Raw genomic sequence first — 19,076 nt, forward strand, 5'->3', positions numbered from 1 at the left:
CCTAACCTGCACTGTCCACTCATTGCAGACAGATCCCAAGAATAAACAGCCTGCCTTCTAATGCAAAATCCCACCCCAAAAAATATTCAGACCACACATGCTGAGAACAAGGCCTTACGATGAGTATCTTCTAAGCCGGCTTGTTAGACCACAAACACAAAGTCTGGCACTTAAAAAAAAAAACAAAACAGAATGCATGTCTAAGTCCACCTCAAAGTCTTGTTTCACAGACTGGCGTATGTCTATCTAGACCTGTGCCTCTAAAGACAAGAGATGGTCCTGCTTGTTCCCTTCCTTCTCTTTCAATCTGGTGACTCTCTCCTGATGCCTGCCCTTACTCCAGAACTGCAGCAGCCACGTTATCCACTCACTGACTCAGCTGAAAAATGAATGTATTGCATTTGGCAGAGGCACCTTTAGGGTGCAGTTTGATGATACAGCTAAGCAGATCTCACCACTGTCTGTCACTGAGATGACACAATGTTCCTCCCTCCTGCCAGGCAGCTCCTGCAGCTTTCCCTGCACAAGCATAATGCAGGAACCAGGGGAACAAGGGAAAGAGCATCAATAACGTCAGCACCACAATCTCATCGGTTTGTATCAGTAGCAAAACTGCACCCCAAGAAAACGGCTCAGCAGAAGCTAAAGCATGACCAGCTACAGGTATTTGAAATATGAACTGCAAAAACAGCATCTGTGTTACATAAACACAAGCTCCAGCTCACTCCCACAGCCGAAAATATCAAACAGGAGCCTCTGCCTTTACAAGTCATGCAAACATAACCACAGGGATTATTCAGTGTAAAATGCAGATCTAATATAGTTACTGCAGAGGATTACTAACCTTCACTTCTCATACAGATGAGGCTTAATACATACTCCTAGATAATAAGGAGATACTACGCGCTAACAAAGAGATGCAAGCCCTAACCACATCAAATGAGCAGAACTCTAAACAGCGTTAACTGCAAACCTACGCATACCTTCCTTAGAAAAGCAAGGAGGAGGCAATGCCTCTTACAAACACACTAAACAACATCTGCATTCTTTTCTTCTGTTTCTACTGCAGTTCTGCTTTCATACAGAAGCAAATCCTTATGGTCCTGTTACATTTGCAACCTGTAGCGACAGAGACTTTCTGCCAAATTTCTCTTTCTCTGCCTGGCTTAGGAAAGGATCGCACAACTGACCCTTGGCAATTTTCATTGCAGAGAGATGGAAGTGCTGTGACAGACCTTAACAAAGGTTCGTATGATTAATTCATTGCTCTTGGCAGAGGAAAATACAACTCAGCTACGTACCTAGGGGAAAAAGGAGATGAGAAGCTGTGGTGAGGGTAATACAGAAGAAATTTTGAAAATAAAAATAAAAAAATCATCATTGTGTGACTATTCCCAAAAGTAAAGTAAGTGGCTACCTGCTGTAGCAAATATTGCATTACATGCAATAGAAGGAAAAAACAGTCTCCTCAGAACAGACCTCCAAATAGCTGAAAACACCTTCAATGCTTCATCCTCAAGAAAATATTTCAACGTCCTGGAAATGGACCACGGAACTTTACAATCTGAAAAGAAATAGACCATTCCCTGAAGAGTGGCCACATGCAGCCTGCACTGCCCTGGTCTCCTGCTAGCAGCAATCTTCCGCTTGCACACAGAGACGTAATTAAGGACACGCCATATGAAATACTCTCTTGAACTGGGAGGGCAATCTGTTTGGCTTTACGCAAAATAAGTTTGCAGGTCCCTGGGAGCTGCCGAGACACTGCTTAGCCAGGCAATCTGCACACCTTTACCTCTGCGTGGTATATGTATGGTATCTATGAAAGAGTCCGGTATTTAAGAAGCACAATTAAAATTTGAGCCAGGTTTGTTTTTTTAAAAGACTCGTAATCACAAGCAGTCAGCAAAGGAAAACATATTATTTTCTTTTTCTATAGAAGACAGTACATTGTTCCATGCCCAATGCCTGCTAACCTTGTATTTTCCTTGTCTGATGTTGCACTATGATAACATGCATTTAGAACTATTTCTGTGTAAGTATGTCTATTACCTTATGTTTATTTCCCTTTCCTGAAGGGAAAAGTTTCTTATTTAAGATAGTTTGTAAGAAACCACTGTCCTCTGTGCAAGTAACAAGGTAACACTCAGAAACACGAAGGAGTCTTTAGCAAGTACAAACACATCTATCACTGCACAAAACAAGAGATGGTGGGAGTTTGCTCAGGGGTTTACTTGGTATTATTTTGGTAAGCATAAAGGGAAAAGAAAAGGCAGATATGGAACAGGAAAAAGGGGAAAGACTAAGAAAGGAAAAGGAGAAGGTTCTACAGAAATATCAGCTACAGGCAGTGCCATGCAGGGCGTCTTTGAGCTGTATGTAGCTGAGAAAGCCTCTACAGTCACTCCCAAGTCTACTTCTTTTGATTTCTTCTGTATTTCAGGAAACAAGACTTGCCAATGATGTACACAAACGAAGTAAGTGATTCTATCATCATTTTCTTCTTGCAGTAGGAACAATGCGTTCCTACAGCGTTGAAAATCCACTTAAATGTGAGTCTCTGATGGACAGGAGGAAACCAGATGCTATGAGAACCAAATCTTGGCTTATTACTTCCCATCAAAAGAGTAAGAATAACAGTGAAGCTGGATCTATCTTCCAATTAATGACATGAATATGTATCTCGTTGCATCAATGTGAAACCAAAACAACAAAAAAAAAACCAGCATTGCTTGTGGAAATAAAAAAATGGCTAAAACAAAGGGAAACTTGAAGACTGCAACAGGAACCGAACCAGAAGTTGGAAGTCCTACTGAGTGTACAGGCAGACAGTTCCAAATCAGAGAGACCTTGAGGGCCCAGCAGCCAGAGGACTCCACGTAGACCATGAAACGTAATGAAAGCATTCCCAGCCTCCCCTGGCAAGCAGCAGGTGACCACCAGATTGAAGATCAGGATGCACAGTTGGTTGTTCCAGTAGGGAAGCTTGCAAAACCTACCACCAGTTTGGATCGTAACCTACAGCAAGAGCTCCATTCTGTGGAATTACGCCATCCTGAAAACTTTTACATTTCTATTTGACAAAATGCACACTGGAAATTATATTGTTGCTACAGATACAGGATCTTTCCTAGTCATAGGTATTCTCTTGTGAGGACACTGGGAAGGCTATTCAGCTGGGCCTCTAGCTAAAACAGAGGACAGATTACTGGAGCAAGCTAGTAACTTGGTCTTTTTTTAAAAATGTCTCAGCCAACAGTGAGCCAAGAAGTTTCAAAATTACTAGAATTGTATGCCAGGATTTTTTTTTTTATTTTTTTTTTGAAACAAGGTTGGGAATCCTAGTGGCTGGCACAAAAGACAAGAGAAACTTTAAGCAGCCTGGAAGATTTCAGGGATTCATAAAGTGTATTTTCAGCTATCAAAAACTTCACCTGATGGAACCATCCTGCAAGACTAGAATAATTCATTTTGAAAGACAAACAATTCAAACCCTAGCTGGCAGCTAGCTTCTTTCAATAGATAGATGGTTTTGTTTGTAATTTGCCATATGTTTCAGTAATTCAAGAGAGTGGTTAAAAAGAAAATGTTATTTTCATGCATTTTTACAACAGAAACCTCTCTAAGTTGCCAGAGAATAATTTAAATCTCCTGTTTGGCATTCTATATTTAACTCCTCCTCATACTACTCTTTTGTCAAAGTGGCATATTTATAGCAAGTATTTTGCATCATGAAAGAAACCCTTTCAATAAGCAACATCTATCTTCCTTTTCAAAATGTATACTACACATAAATACAAGCACGATAACTGCAACCCTTATTAATTCAGCTACTCTTTAGTACCTCCTAATTAAATGCAAGTTGTTCTCTGATCTCCGTCCTATATTACGTTTATTCATATGTTTATTTCTTTTGATTTCTGTAAGGTACTTGATTCTGAAGAATATCCTTTGGTTCCCACTAAAGTCCCCGCTCAGCAAGGTAATTGAGAAATATAAAGTCAACTACTGGAAACTCAGTCCTTAGTCCTGCAGCGATGAACAGAAAATTGACCTTTGAATCTCACAGTTCCTCCTGCAGAGTTAGGAGAGCAGGCAATAGTTTGGTGTCTTGCACATGGAAGTCCAACACTGCTATTGCTGAAAATCTTCAGAGATGCAAGAGCTTTCACTTTGTTAATGTGAATCAAGCTTGCCTGGTAGAATTATGATTTTGTGGAGGGAAGAAAAAACACAATAATTATGTTTTGTTTCTTTATTTTCTTAAAATGTATTAAATATTTGGTAGTTGTTTAAAGTTCACTGAAATAGCACTGAAGAGAGCAGTTTGATAAGCAAGTTTTGGAAAGCAAGAAAATGCTATAATACTCATATAAGTCAGCAGTGTGCCCTGGCAGCCAAGAGGGCAAACTGCATCCTGGGGTGCATCAAACACAGCATCACCAGCCAGTCAAAAGAGGTGATTAACCCACCATATTTAGCCTTGGTGTGGCCTCACCTTCAATACTGTATGCAGTTCTGGGTCCCACAATCTAAGAAGGATGTGAAGGTCCTTAAATGCATCCAGAGGAGGGCAGCAAAGCTGGCGAGAGGGCTGGAAGGAATGTCCTATGAGGAGCAGCTGAGGACTTTGGGCTTGTCTAGTTTGGAGAACAGAAGACTGAGGGGCGACCTCATTGGTCTCTACAGCTTCCTGAGGAGGGAAAGGGGAGAGGGAGGTCTGAGCTCTTCTCCCTGGTACCCAGTGACAGGATGTGCGGGAATGGTTCAAAGCTGCATCAGGAGAGGCTCAGATTTGACATTAGGAAGCGTTTCTTTACCAAGAGGGTGGTCAAACACTAGACCAGGCTTCCTAGAGAGGTGGTCGATGCCCCAAGCCTATCGATGTTTAAGAGGCATTTGGACAAAGCCCTTAATAACATGCTTTAACTTTTGGTCAGCCCTGAACTGGTCAGGCAGATGGACTAGATGATCGTTGTAGGTTCCTTCCAACTGAAATATTCTGTCCTACTTTAAATTCTGCAAAGAAAAATAAAATTTTAAAAACAAAAAATACCCCTAACAAGAAATTCACAGACATCTCCCATTATGTAAGATGTTTATCACCTAAACTTTCAAGATGAAGACACACAATTGTCTTTTTTTTGTGACATAGTGAGTCAGCAGAGCACTGAAAGTGTTGTGAACTAGTTCTATGTATTTATCAGTCACATTGTTCTGTAACAATGAATAAAGCATCCCTAGCTGTATTTTCTGTACTTACTGCAAATGTGATATAAAAGCAAATTTCTCGGCACTAAAAAAAAAAAAAAAAAAAAAAAAAAAATAGGTCATGTTTCTTCTTTCTCATTAGCTTTAAGCACAAAAACCCAGTGGCATAGGAATCTTTCTCTCTCAGAATGGATAAAAACACCTAGCAGCCCATAAGACACAATAAGTAATTAGCCCTGTTTTGTCTGGGTGGGGTTTCAGTTCTGTTAGCTTGAGATGTAAGTCCTGCTGGCCACCTCCTACCCTACCTGAGAGGCTGCACCCTCTATATTTTGTCACTCGGGACCCACAGCCCAACACTCAGTTACACGCAAATGCAGCTCCAGCTATTTCTGAAACACGAGCTAGGTGATGAAGAACGTAGAGCCGTAAGACGCCACATGCAGCAGGGAGTCTCCTGACAGTATGGTAGAGTTTCAAAGAGACATTAAGGCAAACTCCAAGACTACAGTACTGCCTAGCCCAGAAGTGGCATACTGGGTTTCATGGAGAACCTTGTTCCCACATAGGTCACGTCCATATTTTTTCCACGCAGCTACTAATCCCCCATGATGAATTTGAGAGAATGACGGAACCCTTGGAAAAAACATCTGGCCTTTCCCGAAGAAGGGCCAGAAGGATTTATTTGTTTTCTCATCCTGAAGGATCAGGGATATTATGATTCCAACACTCTCCAAAGAATTTGAAAAACAAGCTTGTGAAATAAAGCTGTCAATACTTTCACTATTTTCTCCTGACAGTTACTATCCACACAGCACAGATGTGTCATTCTGCCAACTACAGATATACACACCCCTGATAATGCACTTTAAAATAACAGCAGGAACAGGAATGCTAAGTCATTCAGAATTTGTTGTGCTAAGTTTTTACAGATATTTACAGGTTTTCCCAGCAGTATATGAAATAGCAACAAAAAAATGCATTTGTGGCTCTAGATAAATGTCAGGTTTCAGATAAAATGGGACTGTATTACTACAAAGTCCTATCAGTATGTTTTTGTAAAGCTCGGATGATGGATTTTGTTGATATCATTCTCTAAACTAGGACTGACTGCCACTGCTGTTATTCAGATCAATAACAGAATTACCTTTGACTCAACTGAGAGCAGAACAAGGCTTCTAACTTTATTAACAAATGTCAACGTTATTTCTCTTTCAACAAAAGCAACTATATCCCTGTAGCTTGTGTGCTCTTGCAGCTCCATTTGTGCAAATTCCCTTCTCTTTTATACTTTCTGCAGCCCCATTTCTTAATGACTAGCTACATCCCCAAACACAGCAGCCATCTGGTTATTATCCCATAAACTGCAGACACATCTCCTGTGAGGTCAACAGGAGTCACCTCCACATAGCCAAAGGTATCGCTGAATACTGTGCTGAATAAACCCACAGATTTTCAGACTCTCCTGGGGCCTGATGCTGGGAACCTTTACCAGAAAACAGACCTTGCTGCAGGCCAGCCAGTCTCAATGGGTAGGATGGGACTGCTTGCACATCAGGGCCTCCAAGGCAGCTGTCTTCTCTGATCAAAGACTAGTTTTGTATCTCCTTTCTAACTAATTTTAGCTTCCTAGCAGGTTCCTACTGAGGAATTTGACGCTATCTAAATCCTTCAAATGCCGCTCCCGTCACTGCTTCTAAGTAAACATACCAAATCACTCAATTGGAGATGCTTCAGGAAGATTGTCTGACCTTAGGAGATGCAGATCCAGATCAAAGGTTTAATGCATACGTGAATTGTGTTTCTTTAGATTAGATGGGGATGATAATTTCACTATCCCTGCAGCAAAGTAATGACAGGTTTCAGTTGCTGATACTCCATTGTTCCTCAGATCAAAGGAAGCTTTCTTTCAAATGAAGACACACACAAATTCACTTGCCTTTCTCTGAAAAATCCAGACCCCAATTCCATGATTAAGAAACCAGTCTTTAATTGATTTGTAATGTTACTATTAAATTGTTCCAAATAATCACTCATAAAGGTTTTAATAGCACAGATAATACCCAATATCATCCTCTGCTGTATATGAAAATGTCAGGAAATAAAACAAATTTGTGAAAGTTGTGACGGACTTCCACCATTACATTCTGATTCATTTATTTTCTGAGTCACATTCTCTTGCTTCAGCTGGTGAATTCATTCTCTTGCTTCAACCCCGCGAATTCAGAAGACCTGTGTTACGTAGCAGATCGGTGAAAAGGATCACAACAGGCCATATCAGGCCAGACAGAAGATAAAGTTCTGTCTTTTTGTATAAGCATAAAAAGCCAAAAGCCAACAGGAAAAGCTTAGCAGCACGTGTGAAGGGAACATACACAACCACATGTTTTGATGTGTATTCAATACAGAGTACAAGTTCATGGTTTCAGGGCTCTGCCTACAAAAAAAAAAAGCTTTGAGAGTAACCCTGATGGCAGAGTTTGCAACACAACAATCCCATGAAATGGGACATTCAGAAAGCCAGAAACTGCATCTGCTTAAAGCTTTGTCACAAGCAGAAGCTTGCTACCCTCCTCTTGCCAAAAGCTGTCACCACCTCTGCAACAGTGGCAAAACTGGACACGTCCTGGCGCTGCAGATGCTCAGTTTCACAGTCCAATGTACTACTAGCCTGCCTTCAGCACCCATGAAGGCAACACCTGTGAAGGCTGCAACCAAAGAGGCCAGACTGCAGGGACGCGTTCTGCCCTGAAGCTCTGCAACAGGCAGGAGAGCAACTTTGAAGTTACAGCAGTAAGGTCTTAAACTAGCCCTGTCAGAGCTCTCAGATAAAAATCTTCATAACATTGCTCCCACTGATGTTAACCTTTTTCCTATGTAGGAAGGAAAATATTTATGCCACTGTATGTCCCCATTAGCCAGCACAATTATATTGGTATAACTATTTTGATGTTTTGTAAGCACCTCATGATCTGAAATAAGTTACGTAAGTAAAGCTCTTAAGTGTAGGCCAGACGCATGGAATAACAGAGACAGCTGAGCAAGCACCACGACTTTAACACTCTAGCTTACATAGAAGACAGACATCCATGGTTACAATTCCATAAGGTCCAGTAGTTCAAATAAAGGAGCAGTCATTTTTGACAGGGCCCCGACAGATGCTGACGTACCTTGAACAACCAATGTGAGGCACGTTATCTTTATTTCTTTTCTGGGGATGCAAAAATCAGTGGTTTACTTTTACCACTAATATGATAAATAGCATCTATCAGTGATTCCAAGGTTAAGAAACATACACACACACACATATAGATTTAAACATACATAACATACACACACACTAAATATCAAAATATATATATGTGTATGCAAAAATGCACATCTACATACACATATTCAAACAAAACGCAGGTTGACACATTTGCAAAGGTCGCTCCCAGGCATTAAGTTCTGCAAGCTTATTCCTTGCAGTAAAATGAGAAACGTCTTGCTGTTTTCCATGTTGTCTTACCAGGAATGGCGGGGATAAGTTATCCAGAGGTAAATAAGCAAAACCAACATCAACAAATCCTGGAACTCTTAACTGTCAAGACAAGCTCTATCCTACCCCAGGGAAATGGGCAACAACAGAAGGGCATGCTGTTATTGATGATTAACACGAGGCACCAAAAAAACTGAGTCTCCTAAGAGCTTCTCTTCATAAATTAGCTGGCAGGACAGTTACTCCCCTCCCTCCATGCCAAATTCAATTACTTTATAGTGAAGTACAGTATTAAATTTAGACTAAACAAGCTTGTTTACTGTTGTAAAATCCAGTTGTTTTTCTCTTCTCCCACTAACTAGATAGAAATAACTTCTTTTAAGAACGTTCCTCATCACTATAGTTCTTATCACCCCAAAAGAAGAATATCCACATGCTTTAGACTCAGCCCCTTCAGACTGGTGACAAATAACTCTAAAGTAACACACCTGAATGAAACGACTGCCACAGCCTTGAACAGAAGTATCAAAAGATTTCACCCCAAAATACTTTATAGATGGAGGCCTAAAGCCCAAGAAAAACAAAAAAAGCAGGCTTTGTATCCATGCTCTCTTGCTATGAGACAAACTATGTTAAATGAGTTGCCTCCATTATGTTTGTATCTCGGCTATCCCTTCCTCCCAGTCAAAGCACCTGAAGTTCACCAACAAGTTTGAGTTGTTCCTTGAAAGATCAGGTCACCCCTTGCTCACCTACATGAGTCCCACTGAAATGAATCTGATGTTTGTTTTTAGAAATGAGAGTCAACAGTGACTTAGGTTTCTGAATTGACTCCATCTGCCCATCCAACAGGTGCTGACTAAATATCATACCAACCCCAGGAGAGAAGATTAAGGAAGTGATCTCATGGCTACAGAGGAACTCAGAAGCTCCTCCAAGCTATTACAGCTAACTGCAGACCGTTTCCATTGACAGTCATGGGTAAGAAACACTGCCACCACCTCTACCTTTCCCCTCATCTTGCCAAGAAGGAAATCCACCAACTTAAGGGACATGCAAAATGTCAACTATCTACCTTCTGTAAAACTTACCAAACATTAAGCTGGTAAAAAGCACTGACATACTGGAACATGACCATGGTTTTGGATACAGCAGATTTCCACTAAGAATAGAATCCAAGGACTACCGTATTTCCGTGTTTATTATTCTTCTTATCAAGCTTTCACACTGCAAGCAAAATAAAGATAGCAGTATTTCATTCTGGATAGCCTCCCTTAGGAGTCCAGCACTTGAAACTGCAGGTGAGAAAACATTGCCCTCAGTGTATTTGCTAGTAAAATGATACAGCCTAGATTACTGGCTTAGTGACAAGTCTTCATCTCCAAACTGAACGGAAATTGCTAAAGACAAAAGCGATCCTGATTTTATACAATAAGAAACTTCCTTAAATGCTGACTACTTTCCTCCAAATCCTAATTTCTTCTACATTTCCCTCTTTGGATAAATAGAAATGTCTGAAATAATTAAATTCGAAGATGCATTGTACAGAGGAGTCCCAGAGAGAATCTAACATAGGTCAACTGAAACATGTTGCATTCTAGATTTAAGTTTTGCTTTGATTTTAATTAAAATCAAAAGCATTCATATAGCAAGTGTGAAATGGACTTGTTCAACAGTATAATTCACCTTTGACAAGACTATTATAACCAGAATATTCAATATATTAGTTAAAATATAGGATTTTTTTTTTAAGCTCTTACAAATACTAAGAAAGGTAATTTGCTCTGAATAAATATTGTCCCATGACATTGGCAAACTTTGTTTTCTGGGCTTTGGTACTATCAGGTAACTTTGACTAGTACACTTTCACATGTACTGGTATGTCTTTCTTGACTAGGGAAGCATTCAGGAACAGAAAGGACACATAACTTTGCAAGAACTAGTCATTTGTTTCTAGCCTCGCTGTCCACCAGAATGGTGGAAATTCAGGAAATTCAGTGTTCTTGCCTAGAACAGGACCTGTAAGTCATGCAACTGGTACTTGGTATGGTTTGCACAATGGCAGAGGCTTAGGAGTCCAATACAACTGTTCTACCAACAATCTAGTTTTAGGTTGAAGATTATATCCCAAGGTTCATTTCTCCCTACTGCTAATGAGGACGTTATGTTTGCAGACAGTACTCGAGCAATTCCAAATTGGAGCCAGCAGCATTGTACAGTTCACATGCATGAATAAAAACATTTAGAACAATACACATTATTAAAATCCTGAAGTTTTCACACACATGAGACACCATTTAGGTTTAATGGTAAGCACAGAAGGCACCTGGCTTGAATGAAAGCCCAGTTAGCCAATTTAATGTTTTTACTAGTTTTAACAAGCTTTGGATCACATCTTAGAATTTAGTACATCAGACATCACATCTCAGTAAATGACTGCAGATGACAGGATTTGCATTAGTCCATCGGTGACTTGAATTCAGAGGTCTTTTTTAGTACCTCTTTTTACAAAGATACTTAGCTCCAAAAGAAAAAAAAAAAGTCCTGATGCTCTGGTGCTTGGCATATTTTGCCCAAATAAGACTTCTTGGAAAAAATATCTAGAGAGGAAGTAAAAATGTGACCTAGGTTTACAAAAGAATAGCTGAACAAATTTTGGGAAGGCAGTTCTGAGATGCCCATACGTAACAGTATTCAATTCATTGTCCTTTGGCTGAGAAGCCTTTGTAGTGACAAGAAACCAGACACCAAGCCTGCATATGGAAAAACACGTCGCTTTCAATTTGAATTCACCAGCTTAAAGTTGCTGGTACCAAGAGCTCCAGTTCAGCAGCACTGAAGCGAGCAGCTGCAGTGATCCAATGTGTTACAGCAGGAGAGCTGCCTGCCTTGCCCCTCTGCTGGAGTTTGTCTCTGCAGGAGCAATGTTGGCAGAGAATAACGTGAGGATGACAGCTATAAATGTGGCAGTTTATATGTTGCTGCACTAGTGCCAGACAACAAAATGGGGACGACCAAAGAACGGCATATGCTTCATTGCCTACCCTTCTTCCTGGGTTGCACTCTCTAGAAAACAGACAGGTGAGTTATGTGCCCAAATTAATTTTCATTTCACAAAACAACGTGGAAAATAGAAGTCATCCAAAAGTCATTTGTACCAATAAATTTCACGCAAGTTAATTATTAGGTCTTTTTTTTTTTTGTTATTGTAATCAAATTCAGTTATATGTGACTTCCAGCGATCACTGACACTATGACCAGGATTAGAAAAATGAATTTCCAGGCTTTGATGATATGGGTGAAAGATTAAGGAGAATAGGTCACCATTTGTGAAGTATGCCCCTTCAGGGACTTGCACTTTGACAATGCTGTACGCTATAGAAAAACAGAGGGGGGAAAACCTTCTTAAAATGAACAAGTTGCTTTTTATTACTCATTTTATTCTAACCCATGTGAATATATTCAAAATAAAGGGCTAAATCTTTAACAAAAACATCACTATATAGTAGAGATATTGAACCATATGCCTGTACAAAGCAGATCGGTAAATGGAGAGTTAAAACACACACTCCAAACTGTCTTCAGAAACCCAGTCAGAACAATACCTCCTTTGAAGTTTTATTACAGCTGTAATTGTAATCAAAGGTCAGTAACAGTCCTGCTGCTCGTGACACTATGTAGCCTAAAGTGTGTTCTTCAAGGTAGCATTATTTCTGTCATAATCTATCTGCCAAGAAGAAATGTAAATATTTGAAAAGCGCTAGAGCACACAAGAATGGTGCAACAGTTAGGTACTGAATACCATACACAGACGGTCTAAATTCCACCTGCATCCTTGTGACTAGGGTTCTCATCTGGCTCCCTCCTGAGCGTATTCCTTAAGCTATCTGAAACGATGTTCAGAGGCTCCAAGTTCTCTCCATCACAAGGCAGGAGGACATAACTAGAATTTAGACTTCTTTGGAATACAGATTTGAGAGCTACATCCACAGAGGGTCCTCAATGTGAAAAATAGCTAAAGCCTTCAGTGATGACCTCCCTGTCTCACAGAATGCGCAGTCATAAGCGAGGTTCTCAAGCTCCTTCTGACATGTGAACCATGCAAAACAGGACTGACGAAAGCCAACAAAGATGAGTATGAGCCACCTGACCTGACAATAAGAAACGTAAGGAAAGATGAGGGAACTAATTCTGTCAGTCAAAGGGACTAGATCCAGAAAGTTCCCAGATCTCTCCTATGGGCACAATATAATTGCTATGGCCCAAGACACGGATACACACATGTCCTGTGACTGAGCAAGGACCCTGCTTTTCTTCCAGTATTGCTGCTTTTGCCACAGCACCGCTCTGTATGTGCACAGCCAAAAGCACCACCATCTCCACCAAGTGAAGTGAAACAATGTTCATGCACAATTTATAAATCAGGCTTTGAGGATCCAATCCAATAGGTGTATCCTCAGCTGCTCTTTGACATGTAAATATTGCAAGATCAACTCTAGTCATAAAGATTATTGTCTCACTTCTGAAAAGCTAACTTACCTGCTGCTATGACCTGATTTTACAATTTCTAATATTAAAAAATCATTATAACGTTTATAATTTGCAAAACTTAATATTTAATATCATAGGTAGTTGAATATCTGTCAATCACATGCAACAAGTTGTAAATCCCTCCAAATGACCACCATAACTAATACAGTTTTCACAAAAGGCACTTCTATCACATTGTGCTTTTGGGGTGCAGAGGGGCAAAAAAACCTGTTAGGTGGTAGATGTTCTAGAAGTGGCATATTCTAAATTAATTTATTCCACACCTCTCAACAAGAAGTACATTCTTCCTGAGAAGTGCTATGAGAAATGTGTTACAATGACTGTACAAACAAGGGTGGAGTTGAAATTCATCATTATCGCTAGGAGACAAGCTTAGCCTTAAGAATGTTAGCATTGTATTTGTCTTCATTCAATTACCCAACAACATGCGAACCAAACAAACGTGACTGCAATTTTTCTGACACTCTGATGTTTTATACTGTTTTTTAAAATCATTCCAGGAAACAAAAATTCCAACTTGTTTGATCTCCATAATATGCTTAAACACAAGCAGAGCTTTGGTCTCATAAAACCAATATTTGCTATAGAAACAATTTAGCTATAACTGCACCTGTCTTATCAAGCTTCCTAGTAAAAAAATCCATCATTCTTTTCAGTAGCAAGAGTCAAAGTTCAAGCTTTGGTCATTTTAAAAAGTCTATTCATTTCAAGTTGGTGCTGTTCTCCCCAGATCTTCCTGTCCCCCTAAACACATTCTCATGGAGAATATGGCTAGCAGCACTTGCCCTTGTACGCTAAATGAAATTCATTTCAGTCACGAGTTTTTTCTCATCTTGTGAATACGCAAAAATTTCAATGGGAAAGTGTTTCACATCTCCCACTGGTCAGAAGAGATTCTACCTGCTGTTCCATTATTTCAGTAACTCCCCTATAATATCTGTTCAGCTTAACAATTTATTGCCTTGGAGCTTCATCTGTTACCACAGAGGAGAAAGCACAAGTGAGACAGTGGTTTGAAATTTCTCCGTTATTTGTAAGGTCTTCAATGACATCCACTTTACCTGATCTTCAGTCCTCTGACTGCAAGAGGACTGAAGTCTCCTCAGGTGTGGCATTTCTAGATAACTGTAGGAATTCCAGGTGTAGAGTTACTTAGCTTCCTGTCAAAGGTAGAGCTGCTTTAAGGCACTGAAAACCATTTAACTGAGTCAATACGCAATACAGTAGCACGAGTGTAAATTTTTATTGATAGACTGGAAAATGTGAAACAGATTAAATTACAGTCACCTTGGAATGATTTGATGAAAAACGAGGGCATAAAATATTTCCTGAAAACAGTGAAGCACTGCTGAAGGAGAAAAGTAAACGCTAAATTTTAAAGTAGCCTTTCTCTTCAGCACAAAAGAACGCTGATTGTCCTTATCAGGGAGGAGTAGCAAAGCCTGCCTCCCCAGTCCTACAAAGAAGTGCTCGGAATTCGAGCCACAGCTTACCAACAACAAGTAGAAATTCAGGTCAGAAAAAGTAGGAGGTAGTAAGGCTTGTAGAAACATGCCTGCCTGCCTATTCAGAGGCTTCCCATTGTGATACGATTGGATCTGCCTAATGCATGCTTAAAACAACAGGAGGTCATTTAGAAACGTACACACAATGCCCCTCTCCTCCCTTCCCACAAGAAGGTCCCAGGAACTTGTCTACAGCATCCCTACAGGATAAACGCACAGTCCAGCTTCCATAAACACCGAAGATTAATGTTTCCACTCAAGCAACAACTAGGTTTTGGGATCTTTGAGCTCTTTTAAGGCACTTATATTCATAAGTTTTATTTAAAAAAAAAAAATATAGTTACTACCATTAACCTCCCAGGTGTCTAAGAACCTACATACACGAGGAAGATGCTGCAGGGAGAAGTCCAAGGCCAAATGGAGGGAAGGGTCACATTGTTCTCGGCTCCTTCTCATCCACTCCAATTATTTCCTTTTCTCATTCTCCAGAATGACCCCCCCCAAAACATTTTACATGCTGAACTCCTAGAATTATGTATGACTACTACATATTTTTATCTTCGTTAGCATAAAATAAATTACAACAAGTATCAGGATCAATAAAAATTTTTAAAGTTTCCATAGAAAGTTATATTTACACAAACTGAAGCTTTTGCTGACTACACAACCAGTGTATTTCTCAGGAATGTTTCAGCCAAATGCCTATCATTTGGCCTGGGTATTCTGAAGATTTCAAAAAGGAGTCATACACAAAGAGTTTAGCTCATTATATTTGCTAGGTAATACCATCTCTTCCACCAGTTAACACAAGGAAATTGATGCATGTTATTTTTATTTAAACAAATCACTGTCTTCTCTCCTAACTCTCTGCAAACTCAAACCAGCCTTATTCCAGGCACAAAAAGGAAAGAAGACTGAGAAGTGCCCCTGCTTTAACAGCACACTGCTGGTGAGGTAACAAATGAAACCAAAAGCTTACTCTAGAGACTAGATGGACTTTTCATTTTAAAATAGAGAGTAATTTAACAAAATATCTCTAACGAGATCAGGAAAGGAAATTGTGTCACTATGATATTGGTTTTAATTTATCAACAAATATTATATATAGAAGTTTTCGGTCAATTAGAGCAGGACAGATACTAGTCTCCGCCACATCCACTCTCACAAGCAGCTAGCCTACAATTTGACCTACAGGTGGAAATTAAACCATGGTTTCTGATGCTGTTTTTAGCAGGAGACAGAGTAAGATCTATAAAGGGTACTTATTTCTCTAGAGAGGGAAATCATCCTGTCTCAAGAATTGCACAGGATCCCAAAAAATAGCTGATGTAGTTGTGCTGAAGTCTGGAGGAGATGACAAGGAATTACATGACTCAAACACTTTTTTGTTTCCTTTGACTAATGTTCAGTTCCAGGAGGATGAAAATAATTTTGAAACTTCCCTGTTTAGAGACTTGCAGTATGGTAACAACCCTTTTCTCCAGATGCATATTCCCACATAACCAGCTGATAATTGTTTTTTCTTTGTCATTTTTCTCAGTCACTTAGCCGTGATCTATGGACGCCCCCTGCAAAGTTGACAGAAAAAAGCCTCGGTCGTGTGACACTGAGCACAGCAGGAATCTAGCCCATTATGAAGGTTCCTAAATGCTGTGATAACACATATGAAGAAAAACTGACAGAAAAGAGACAGCACAGCTCTGGTCCTGTGTAACAGTATCTTCAATCACTAAATTATCTACTCTTCTCTAGCTAGGTTGTACTCAGACATACCGTTGTCTATACGAAGAAAGTTGACTATCACCAGTGTACAAACTGTTATCCGTACTATATGTCATCTTCTTGTTGTCCAGCCCAGAAAAAAGTCAGCAAACAAACAGATGTGCAAATTAAATTGCTCGTCTACCTCAGATTTGGTTTGTTGGGTTAATAGATAATGAAGAGGGTTATATTGCTGCTGCAAACAGGATATGGACCTTGCAGGCAGAGACAGGGGAACGAGAGAGCAGAATCAAAAACTCCCATCAATAACCTATTTGCAGACTGGTCAGAACAGGAGATATGGGTGAGCTAATTACGTGGCCCTTTCCCCCACCTTCAACAAAAACAAAATATAAAACTATGCATTACTGTTCAGGCTACGAGGCATGAAACAGAAACTAAACCTAGCAATACTGAGCTACCACAGCATGAACCAACTGCCCATGCAGTTGAAGGGGATGTTTCTATTATGGATGTTTGATGAACATTGAATTACAGAGTTCTGAAGATGCTCTGTGTCTACTCGGTTGGCTATTGAAATGGATAATTAGTTTTTATTAGCTGTAATGCAGCCACTAAGCATTTTGAACACTTCATGCCAAAACATATCAGAACACATACCTGTCACCATGCCACTGAACTGAAAACAAGTATCGCCCAGTAAAAGGCTGAAGGAAGTGAACACAATAAACCTTCAGATGGGAAAATACAGTGCTATGCATCCTTCCGCAATGCAAAAATGCTGCTGCCTTCACTGCTGAAGCATAAAGAATAGCAATTATATCTAAATCCCTTCTGATGTTTCTCATTAAAGAACAAATTCAGTAGAATGCTTATGCCAAGACTGCCTTAACGGAAATCAGAGCTGTCACTTTATATGAAAATATGGAAATTCATAGGTCACATGCATAATTAATTCAACAAGAGAAAGCTGTAAGAGCTTCAATTAAGCAGAGGGACGCCTTTCAAAACCGAGTTTGAAAGGAGTTGTACCTTTCCCAGAGTATTGGTTAGTGCAGAGAGGTGCTACCGGCCCAAAGTTTGTCTCTATGCTCGTCTTTTATTTATTTGCTAAACCTGCAGCGGTTGGCACCGCACCTGACGGGGCTCAGGCTCGGGCTCCCCCTGCACCAAGGCGCTGAAACCCCTCCTAAGCGGCCAAGTTTATCCCACTCTAATCACCTTTAAGACCCTTCAAACACACCCAATATTTGTCCCCTACAAATTTCGGGGTGGGGGGGCTTTGTTTGCCAAAGGCGATTTACGAATAAGTTACTCCTCGGCAGCCTTTCAGGGGCAAGGTTGGGGGGGGGGGGAGAAACAGTTGTCATTTTTACCCCCATCCCACACGCAACCCCGGCAAATTCAGCCCCGCGTTTGGCAGCAGCCCCCGGGTGGGTGCCGGTGTGCGGGGCAAGCGCTGGGAGCCGAGGGCGAGCACGGCAACCGCGGGGGACGGCGAGCGGCGACCGACAACGCCGGGCAGCTTCGCCCCCGCGGCTGCGTCCCGGCCCCGGAGGCTCAGCCCTGGCCACAGCGGCCCCCGCTCCTCGCCCCTTCTCCCCGACTCACCGCCACCGAGCCCGAGGAGGAGGCGACGAAGACGCGGATCACCATCTTCACCTCATGAGCCGCCGCGGCGACGGGACCGGACGGGACGGGGCAGCGAGAGGCGGCAGGGACGCCGCTTCCTCCAACGCGGGATGGGGGACGAGGCCACCCCGCTACCGCCGCCACCCGCAGCACCCCACTTCCCGGCGGCGGCAGCCCCTCTGTGGCGAGCCGGGTCCGGCGGCTGGCTGACAGGAGGCAGGCGGTAACGGCGAGAGGCGGGAAAGGTGGGGGCGGCGCGCAGGGGCCGACGGGCGCTGTAGTTCTCGCCGGGCGGGAGCGGGAGGGCAGCCGGCTGCCTGTCCTGCTTCGCCGGAAAAAACCGAGCCAAGCCGGCGGCCTGCGCGCTTCAGGCGGCCTCGCCTCCAGGGCCCGGGGCTGCTAAGTGCCGCCATTCGCCTTTGAAGGGGCTTCTGCCGCCCTCCAGGTGCGCTGCCTCGCAGGTCAAGGTGGCTCCGGCGCATGGTGAGCCCGGCGATGAAATTCAGCCTGTCCGCCATCCAGGCTGCTCCTCCCTGACGGCTCCTGGCACTCCTGCCTCGTGCGGAGCCGCCAGCTCGGCTCTGCCGGGCCCCAGTCCAGCCCTGCTGGCCGCCATTTGCAGCGGCGAAGGGGTGGGAAATGGGGCTGGTGTGGAGATATTACCAAAGACAGGCCTCCGCTTGGTTTCTAAAATAATTGTTTCTTACTAACCTTCTTACCGTGTGAGAAAACAGTTAATTACTGACCTTCTTACTGTGTAAAAATAGTTAGTCACTGAGCTGATGTTACACACAGTGATAATGAGGAGACAACCAGAAATAGTTAATCACCAAGGATGCAATAACAAGAAGTAGTTAATCACTTCAAGGTTCTTCTACATGTCAAGTATGTACTCCTATACCAACTAGGATAAAGTTATGGCTACTTCAAAGAACATCCCTATTATCTTCAAGAAGTTGGCAAACTTACAGCAA

The 19,076-nt window shown here is 41.6% G+C and overlaps 1 protein-coding gene across 1 annotated transcript in view; it reads right to left on the reverse strand.

The window, feature by feature from the left end:
* The window catches only part of SH3BGRL2 (SH3 domain binding glutamate rich protein like 2), a 46,523-nt gene extending 27,903 nt beyond the window's left edge, over positions 1-18,620 (reverse strand). The window contains exons 1-2 of the mRNA XM_063330917.1: positions 18,520-18,620; positions 18,082-18,424 (exon numbers count right to left, since the gene is read on the reverse strand). Coding sequence (XP_063186987.1) covers positions 18,082-18,424; positions 18,520-18,620 — 444 coding nt within the window. The remainder of the gene's footprint in view (positions 1-18,081; positions 18,425-18,519) is intronic.
* Positions 18,621-19,076: the final 456 nt, after the last annotated feature.

The sequence above is a fragment of the Chroicocephalus ridibundus genome, chromosome 3 (assembly GCF_963924245.1).
Source record: "Chroicocephalus ridibundus chromosome 3, bChrRid1.1, whole genome shotgun sequence".
Classification (NCBI taxonomy): domain Eukaryota; kingdom Metazoa; phylum Chordata; class Aves; order Charadriiformes; family Laridae; genus Chroicocephalus; species Chroicocephalus ridibundus.